This window comes from Sipha flava, unplaced genomic scaffold, assembly GCF_003268045.1.
Source record: "Sipha flava isolate LNK unplaced genomic scaffold, YSA_version1 171_pilon_pilon, whole genome shotgun sequence".
Lineage (NCBI taxonomy): Eukaryota > Metazoa > Arthropoda > Insecta > Hemiptera > Aphididae > Sipha > Sipha flava.
The window spans coordinates 841,118-851,518 of NW_020271925.1; the positions used below are offsets into that span (position 1 = coordinate 841,118).

The window sequence follows — 10,401 nt, forward strand, 5'->3', positions numbered from 1 at the left end:
CAACACCAGTGACTAATTCGACCACTGAATCACCAGTGACTAATTCGACCATTGCATCACCAGGGACTACTTCGACCACTGCAACACCGGTGACCGATGTTCCGGCGACTAATTTGACCGCTGTAACATTGGTGACTAATTCGACGGGAGCAACGCCAGCGACTAATTCAACACTAATAACAATCAAAATGTTCGACTTCGACAACACGACGCCGAGCGTGATATCCAGGTGCCCGAATAAGGGTGGCATACCGTCATTCCGAAGTAGTTCGTTGGCTCTGGTCACGGCCGCCACCATTTTCATCGTTTCGTCGGTGTGATGGAACGGTTCCCATCGCCGACGTCACGTTCGCCTGACCACAGAGTTCACGTGTACGTGTCCACTCACGTTTTCCCGACTGGCCTACTCACGCGATTCCACCGATCGTATTGAACAGCAATGATTTGTATTTGTTTATTAATAATTCATTTTTTTTTTTTTGCTCGTCACAATTGTTTTGTTTGTTTATTAAAAAAAATAAAAAAAAAAAATAAAAAAAAATAGTGAGCAGTTAACACTCGCAATTTATTATATAAATAAATTAACGCGTAGCCCCCAGAACAGTGTAATTCTATGCGCGTTTTACGACGGACTTCGAATAAAAAGTGCATCACCAGGTAATCCACGAAGTCTAAAGAAAAGAAAATTCGCGACTGAACGTGAAAAAAAGAAATTTATTTATTCCTTCATTTATTTTTTCATACTCAGTCGCGAATCTTGTTTTTCTGTTTTTTTGACCGTGAATTACCTGATAATGAGTTTTCAACTTGAAACCGGTCGTAGAACGCGCATATCATAATACTCTGGGCTACGCATTAATTTGTTTGAACAACGAATAAAATCATTTATCGTTAGAAAATAGAAATATACACAAAGCAGTAGAAAAAACAAATAATTTGCTGAAATAAAATTGTTTAAAAATGTATTTATTCATTTATTTTTACATATATACTATTGGTTTACATGTTTGTTGTTTATTTATTCATTTGTAACGATGTCCGTATATCATCGTATTTGCACCTTCGGTTCGCTTGTATGATAACATTTAAACACCGATACCGTATGGGTGGTTTGGTTTCGATCGATTACAGAAAACCCCACCAGTAAAACGTTTGATTTTCCAAAATATTGCTTTTTTAATTGATTTTCTTATACCGCGGAATCGAATAGATTTCAACGACATTCCAACGAACGTTTTCTATTCACAGACAAATAGAACCAAAATAAATGTTTTGTTTTTACGATTATTAAACACACGTTCGAAAATTTACAGTAGATCAGATGAAAATAATCTGTGAATAATTTTCACGTTAACGGCTTATCTTTAAGACTATACCATCCCAATCACATGCATAACTGGTATGCAAAATGTTCGCTCTTGGAATAGAAACAATTAAGAGTAAATTCGGAAAAATATTGTATCGCTCATAACAGTAAATCAGTAATATTGTTAATGTTTTATTGTTAATATTATTTTTAGTCGTTATTTGTTTCTTTTTCTCTTCAAGTATAGCTAATAAGAAGATATAATGTACAACTATTTGTAATCGTATAAAATGAGTGCCAAAAAATTCCAACATTTAAAAAATATCAACTACAAGTCATACGGAAAAATTTGCGCTGATTGACCAGTAAAAACTAACATGCAAATGAACGCAGTAAGATCAGGCCCGAATTGAACTTGAGACCAACAGAAAAAATCTCGATGGTCCGGTCGTGAATGTTTGGCTGCAACATTTTATTATAAAATGAAAATGAAAAAAAAATAACGCATACATTAGCGTAAAACATAATTTAATTTAATTATTAAACTGTACAGTTAAAATATATGTAGTCAAACGGTAGAATTCGAGTACGATTGTTTCCAAGGTGTTTCCTTAATAATTTAAGGCACATTTAATCGCATAACAAATCGACAGTCGGAATAATATATTAGTTCTTTATTGTTACGCTTGAAGCGATAATCGAGGAAAAATAAACAATAGGTAATCTTTAACAATTAAATGAATAATTTTTATCCGTTACATAATAATATTAATCTCACCCATGAGATGCGATTTTATTTTTGCTTCATTGATAATCATTTAAAAACTAGGTATTATATTAATGCTAATCGGACGTTGCATCGCCAGAGTTAGATTTTACTTGCTATTTACATTTTGAAGTTCACGCGATCCAAGTGGTATTTGGCATGTGTTTCAAATATATTTTTTAACGACCGATAAAACTGTTTTTTTCTCGTTGCATTGTCCACAGTTTTCCGATTTTCCGTATAAGTAACGCGCACCCGTAGTACGCCCGTTATCATCGGAAGCGATTGAACGTAATATTATCATAATTATCAATTCCAATGTACCTGTCGTGTATATACATAACAATAATTATTGTAAATAGTTTGAAATTGATGTGCTATACCTCGGTCTACTAACCCGAATAGCATGCGTTTACATAGATCTCCGATTTTATCAATTACTCGTCGCCCGATGATGAATATTATATTTATTTTAAAATCATTTGTTTACTCACAATGCTTAGCGCTGTACTTGAACAATAAATCATTCGGTCCGTGAATTGAAAACGCATTAATATGTTAAGACTTCGATCAATCAAGCTAAAATTAAACGGATACATGATTTTAATTTCTTTAAAAACACTCATTTGCTTAGGAATTTAATCGAATATAATGAAAATTTACCCTATCAGTGTATAATAATTATATTTACATTTATTATTTTTTGTATATGCTATTTTGTTCAGTGATAAATAATAATATAATATTTTATTTGACTCATTATTTAAAATATAACATATAATTTTACAACATCGGTAAACAACAATAAAAATATAGTAGTAAAATAATAAATATGATAGTGTAGTAAAACGGTTGTAAAATCATGATGAGGAAATCACTCGTTAGAAAAACCTAATTCTATTCAATTTAACAAGTCTCTACCCCATTCTTGTTTTGGTTTTAGTGTCGGATTTTCCTAAAAATAATGATAATAGTTGTAATAAGAAACATGAGCGGATAACGAATGATTACTTTTTAATATTATTCGAGCTGGTTCGATGGTTGTTAAAAAATTTAAATTAAAAATTAAAATTTAAGCCTTTAATAGACCAAGGTTTGATTGCTTAACGCGCATACCAAAATAAGTTAAAAGTGAATAATTAAAGTGGATGAATAATACAATTATTTGCTTTTACACCTTAACGTGATAACAATTCGTTTTCGTGTCTTTTCGGAACACTTAATTCCGAACAGATAAGATTAAATTCATATTGTATTACCGCTGTGCTACTAAAAAATATACAGTTGGCTTCCGTTGACACAGCGACAAGATGACGAAAAACATTTTTCTGTTGATTTTCGTCTTGCATGCGAGCGTTATCGATTCCGGCGGATCGGTAGGGCGGCAAAATGAAATGGACGTCTTCCGATTGCCAAACCGAACGATGCCGATTTCTTACGATCTAAAAATCACGCTATACTATGATGAATCGTCAGATCCCGTTGGATACGAAGGCGAGGTCGAAATCGTGATCTCCGTGAAAGCTAAAACTTCCGAGATAACGTTAAATTGCAAAAATCTCTCTGTGGATGTTATATACATATTCGAAAAAGACAGCCTTCTGAGTGTCGAAGTTATCAATTGGCAAACCAACACCCGAAACGAACAGTTGAATATTTTCGTTGATTATGAATTAGACATCAACATCTTGTATGTGTTAAGTATTGAATTTCGAGGAACCATCGGACACGACACAAACGGATTCTACAAAAGTACATACTACAATAAGGACGACAGTCATAGAGAGTAAGTGTGAACGTTCGATAATCGTTTATTAGTATTTAACAAAATTACGAATATTTATTTTATACGGTATAATGAGTCTTAATGTAAATTACCTTTATTATTTTATTTCATTATATTTTATAAGGGTTTTAATAAATTTCCCATGTACGTATAATTCATTAGCCGCATGAATATAATATTCTGTCACGCATTGTATCCTTACAATAATTTACAAAACTCGATTGTAATCCTTAGATGGTTGTCTTTGACGTACTTAGGACCGACAGGGGCCAGAAGCTTATTTCCATGTTACGACGAACCGGCGTACAAAACACCTTACAACATATCTCTGAGGACATCGGATGACAAATTTGTACGATCGAACATGGCTAACCCGGAGATCTTTAACCAGTAAGTACCCAGTTATTGTTAAAACCCAATCATTTCCAGCCCCGAAAAACGCAATTAATAGTCCATCGTCGAAACTACTGTTCCGTCTGCTACTCAGCCACGAATATAATATTCATACGAGAAACAGTTGGTGTTTATTTTCGTAAGCCAGGTCGGTGTTGAATGCTGCAGAAACGGAAACAGTGCGATAAGCACTGCAGGTTCTCGATCGCCGAAAAAATGAATTGCCAAAGTGCACACTTCTGCGTGTAGTAGTCGAAACTCTTTTTGGTTATCTAGTGATAACAATGAGTTGTATAGTTAAACGTTATAATAAATAAATCAGTACTCAGGATCTCGAACGCGTCGATTCTGAGTGTAACACTTCAATCAAATGCGATAATTATTTATTAACATTATAAACATTTAATGTTAGTTTTCCGTATGGTGCTGCATAACTATGAATCAGTCTTGAAAACGGTATCGTTAAATTAATATTTAAGGGCTCTGTCCCCGTCGTTGCGCTGATTTCGGGATCCACGACCGTAATCAGTAGCGTGGTGAAAGGGTTTTTAATGACGTCCAGGCGTCATTGTGAAAATGTTACGGGTGGGTGGGGTTGCGTGGTCGGATTTAGATGTGTAGAGCTTTTGGACGAATACACACTTAACGGATTTCCAAGTTTGAACATACATAATATGTAATACAATTATATAGTTATACATAATATTATGATCAACACGAAAAACCAATGCGGCGGAGTAAAGGATAGTCGATAAAAATGTAACACTCGACATTTCTGTACTGTTGAAATCCATGCCACTGACCGTGATAATAAAAATCAAAAAAAATAAATAAATAAATAAAACGCGTAAGGCCGTCGTCATGCCGTTACAGGGGAACGTGGACGGTGTTCGCGGAGACGCCTCCGATGTGCACGCACGCGGTCGCGTTGGTCGTGAGCGGTTTCGGCCGGCGCGCCAGCGACCGCACCGTCAACGTGTTCGCCAGGCCGGACGTGCTGGACCGAGCGCGGTACGTTTCCGACGAGGCGCCCGGGCTGCTGCGGGCCATGGAGGACTTCACGGGATCGCGGTACGAGCTGCCGGGACTGGACTTGTTCGCCGTGCCGTACCTGAAGCCGGAGGCCGCGGGCAACTGGGGACTGACCACATTCCGGTACGGTACTCGATGGCGCTCCGCAAGGTCTCCTTCGTGTTGGCCCTGCGAGTCGTCGTTGACGGTTCACCCGTTTTGTCGTTGCAGGGAGAAGTACTTGTTGCTGGACGACGTGTCGACCACCAACGCCATCGAGTCGGGGCTGTCCGCGGTTCAGCGCGAAGTGGCTCGGCAGTGGTTCGGGAACGCGGTCACGTGCCGTTGGTGGGACTACGTGTGGTTGCACGACGCGTTCGCCACGTACTTCCAGTACTTCGCCACGCACTCGGTACGTACGCGCGCGTTCAGTGACGTACATGCTTGAGGGCGCATGACTGCGCTTAGGGGTGCTCGTCCGTCCCAAAGCGTTTGCAGGCGTGTTTACGATAAATCTGTCCGGTCGTTGTTTTGTAACCGCGCTGGACGGTTTCCGGAATTTTCACCAGGGCGACGAGTTAATCCGCTGAATCCGGTCTTTCAGGTACATCCCGAGTGGAAGATGAACGAAGCGTTCGTGGTCGAGCAACACCAACAGGCGTTGGCGTACGACCAAACGGCCAGGCGCCCGATTACCGCGTCCGTACGGACCCCCGCGGAAATCGACGAAGTTTTTTACGGCCAAACGGCCAGAAAGGGTGCGGCGTTCCTGAGGATGTTGAAGCACGTCACGAACGAAACCATTTTCCAACAGTCGCTGGCCCGCTACTTGAAACAAAACAAGTAATACCCGAACCGTGAAAACGCGTTGATTTCGATCGTATTATTGATTTTTACGCATAGACGAACGGCCTGCGGCGTAAAGACGTTTTTTAGATAAACTTTTAGTCATATGGTTTCATCTCATACGAACATGATTCATGATTTCACTATCTATATATTAACATACCGGTCGGACTAAACCGATAACAATCATAATTTTACCGTTTTTTTGTTTAATATTCATACATCATTCATTCATACATTTTATCTAGATAAAACACGTTTTGCACGAGTTCTGTCGATATAATTATTTTTCGTAATTAAAGTCAAAACCACCGCAGAAAGTGTAGGCCGAAGTGGCGTAATTGTGGAAGGGCAAGGGGGAGGAGTGCCCCTCTGACAATTTTTTGAGAGATAAAGGTATAATTTTGCCTCCCTAGATAATCCAACAGTACGAATAGCACTTTTATTAATGAACACTTATGGGTATTATTTAACAATATTGGTACCTAGTACCTGCTACCTACAATTTGTGTTTATCTAAACAATAAAATGAGTTAAAAGACTTATGTAAAATCAAACAGTTATAGTGTATAAAATACATACAATAAAAATATGTTTTAACCGGTGAGGGGGAGGAGTGTCAGGGTTTTGGTAATAATAAATGTATTATATTGCCCCCCTCTAAATTTTTTCCCAGTCACGCCATTGGTAGGCCGTGTATTAACATTAAAACAAATCGTATCCCATCCGTTGGTATTCGATCATATCAATAACGTTTAAGTAACCGGTGCTGAGCACCTATAACGCAAAGGATCACGTAGAGATTTTCTTTTTCGATTTGTTTGTATAATAACGTTTCGAACCGACGCCCAACAGACACGAATCGGTGGAACCCGGTGAATTGTTTGCGGCCTTTGAACACACGGTCGTCGAATACCAATACGATTTGGGACAGAACGTCACGGTGACCGGTTTCATGAAACAATGGACGGAGCAGGCGGGCCATCCGATGATCGACGTCGTGAAAGTCAACGATACGTTCGTGATAACTCAAGTGCGTACGTAGGACTTTGGTTACAAAAAAACTAGAAATGAAAAACCCCTCGAGTGCCGATTTGGATGTCTCAGGAGTGTGTGCACCTTCGTTTACAGGAAAGGTTTCTGATCGACACGCCCGACAAGACGGCCGACCCGACCACCGCGTGGCCCGTGGCCATCACTTACACGACGGAGGCGAGCAAGGACTTCGACGATCTGACGCCGGTGGCGTGGTGCACGGAACCGCCGTCGACCGGTGGAGGATGCGTGGTGTCCGCTCCGCGGGATGCCGGTTGGTTCGTGTTCAACGTGCAGTCTGCCGGTGATTGAAACTTATATTTTTACGATATTAACCCGTTCCGGCGTCCCGACCCCGAACGAGGATCGATGAAAACGATAAAATCGAAATTGAAAAATTACACCCGAGCCGGGGCATCACGCGCGCAAGTTCTCACCATGTGTTTGTCGCGTTGTGCCCGTCTAGGATTTTACCGGGTGAACTACGGAAGGGAAAATTGGCAGTCGTTGACCGAGCAACTGGGATCAACACCCGCGGCGATCCACGTGCTGAACCGAGCCCAACTGATCGACGACTCGTTCAATCTTGCCAGGGCGGACAAGTTGCACTACTCGGTGCCTATGACGCTGTCCTCGTACCTGAAGATCGAAGACGACGTTTTACCGTGGTATTCGGCGATCGAAAGCTATTCTTACCTACTAGAACGCATGAGGCGTGACGACGCGGAACACTCACAACTACGGGTAAGCACTCCGCACATGTGGTCTCGAATATTTTGTGTGATTTTTTTTTTTTACTTTGACAACCGCGATCATCACAGTTTTTTCAATCCAACCTGGCTGCGTTATTACGAGTATATTTTTTTAATTTTTTTGTTTTTTTTTTTTATAACAATACTTTTATCGACATCCACAGTGTGTGCAGATCTGTACAACAATACATTTTTTAATAAGACATTTGTTACTTGAAAGCTGGACCAGGAAGGCACACAGCTGCGAACCCTGGAAACTACGTTATTTACAATATTTAATACGATGTTGTTTTCTCATCGCGCTCGTTCTTTAAAATTATATACGTCGAACGACTTATTATAATTGATATATATTTGCATATGTTTTCTTTCCAATGATATAGGAATGTGTTAGCGATTTGGCAGGCTTAATATACAACAAAATAGAGCATCTCGTTATCGTCGAAAATAACACGGATCACGTTGTGCTCAAAAGTTGGAATGTACTCTCCGTGTGGACGTGCGGTTTGGAAAACATGATTTGCATACGAACTGCATTTGAGTACTACGAAAAATGGCGAAACGGAAAAAAGTAAATAAATAAAACTATTCTTATTGTATTAATTTTATGTAAAAAAATAAAAAAATAAATAAAAAATTATTCTTTATTTTATTTACAATGTTCAGTTTTAATGGTGGTGTTTAAGATTTAATTACTTTCAGTAATCAATTAATCAAATATTTATTTTTATAGTATACCATCGGATATTAGGGATGCAGCTTTCTGTGTTGGTATACACATCACCAATGAAACCTCTACGTGGGAACAAATGTTTAATTTTTATAAAAATACTAGTTCACCTTCTGAAAAGCAATCGGCGCAAACAGCTTTAGCTTGCACTGACGATGATTCACTATTAATAAGGTATATAGTGGTAAACCGAAATACAATAATTAAAAGATTTGGTTTCAATTTTATTTGGTGCAATATATTGTATGGTGCTATTTTAGTACGAATAGTGTGCACACTTCTTAATAAAAATTTAAATATATTGACGTTCTAGATACTTAAATTACATTTTTGTACCCGAAGACGGTCCGATTCGAGCCCAAGATTTTAAAGATGTTTTTATTGCGGTATCATCAACACCTAAAGGTCTCGATGTACTAATAGATTTTTTGATTCAAAATTTAAACAAAATTACAAATCAACTAACCGACGGAGATGATTTAGCTATTTTTATATATTCAATCTGTGCTTCTAAGTCAGCCCTTGACAGTGAAATAATAAGAGTAAGAGTAACTAATTGTTCATTTATTAAAATGTAAAAGTATATTTTTAGCCAGTGATTTTTTAATTTCTAAAAAATTGTATATGATAATAGTCAATGATCCTTTTACACTTGATCATGTAATTAATACTATGTCGTATAAAAATATACAAAATATAATATTGTTTATTAAAACATAAATCACATGTAAAAATATATCCTATTATTGGATCTCGTATAGAATCATTAATTTTCTCATTTTTGATGTATAAAATTTTGTTCGTTTATTTTTAAAATAAAATTCGAGAAGATATTTAAAAAAAAAATTAACAGTACAGTACTCATATTGATATACTTGTCAGAAAAATAAAAATAACATGATATATACATTTATTATTTTTTTAATAACTTTTAATGTAAAACTAGGAAACTTTGATAATATTTTTAATAAAGACAAACATTTAACTCAAACTGTAATCAAACTATATAAAAACAATGAGCAAAGTTCCAAGTAATAATTTCAAAGAGTTTTTACTCCAAATTTCATAAATAAATCACTAAAAATCTCCATAGTACTAAAAATAAATACCAATAAGGTATTCATAGCAGCATATGTACTCTATAAAAGCGTGAATGAAAAAAAAAAAATAAAAAAAAATAAAAAAAATTTTAGATTAGTTTTTTAATATTATAGCTAATGTATACGAGAATATAAGTAATAAAATAAATGTAAGTAACTTTCCATATTCCAAAATATAAAATATAAGTTTTAAAATAATGTAAAATTTGTACTATAGAAAAATATGTTGGTTTTTTTCATATTTTAGATTGAAAACTTAAAAAATGATCCCGACATACCAGAAAATCTGAGGATAGAATTCAACAAAGCGTATCGACAAGTAGAAAATAACCTTTACTGGTATAACAAATACCACGAAATCATAAATGAAAACACTGCGAATTGTTCATTTATGTACACAACATCGTCTCCCATTTATACCACGACGACCGAAGAATCTGAATCAACCAGCTCCTTTACAACTATAGAACCTTCTACATTCGCTCAAACATCAGAAGAGCTTACATCAGAAACAACTTACATATCCACTGAATCCTCTCCCATTTATAGCACGACGACCGAAGAATCTGAATCAACCAGCTCCTTTACAACTATAGAAACCTCTACATTCGCTCAAACATCAGAAGAGCCTACATCAGAAACAACTTACATATCCACTGAATCCTCTCCCATTTAT

At 37.1% G+C, this 10,401-nt stretch overlaps 1 protein-coding gene across 1 annotated transcript in view; it reads left to right on the top strand.

Moving 5' to 3' along the window:
- Positions 1-10,401, top strand: part of LOC112679970 — an 18,711-nt gene that overhangs the window by 7,565 nt on the left and 745 nt on the right. The window contains exons 13-24 of the mRNA XM_025549925.1: positions 3,371-3,858; positions 4,093-4,248; positions 5,125-5,406; positions 5,494-5,674; positions 5,867-6,105; positions 6,964-7,141; positions 7,240-7,447; positions 7,610-7,887; positions 8,279-8,466; positions 8,629-8,799; positions 8,939-9,167; positions 9,973-10,401. The exon at positions 9,973-10,401 is cut by the window's right edge and continues 745 nt beyond it. Of these exons, the coding sequence (XP_025405710.1) occupies positions 3,371-3,858; positions 4,093-4,248; positions 5,125-5,406; positions 5,494-5,674; positions 5,867-6,105; positions 6,964-7,141; positions 7,240-7,447; positions 7,610-7,887; positions 8,279-8,466; positions 8,629-8,799; positions 8,939-9,167; positions 9,973-10,401 (3,027 nt within the window). The remainder of the gene's footprint in view (positions 1-3,370; positions 3,859-4,092; positions 4,249-5,124; positions 5,407-5,493; positions 5,675-5,866; positions 6,106-6,963; positions 7,142-7,239; positions 7,448-7,609; positions 7,888-8,278; positions 8,467-8,628; positions 8,800-8,938; positions 9,168-9,972) is intronic.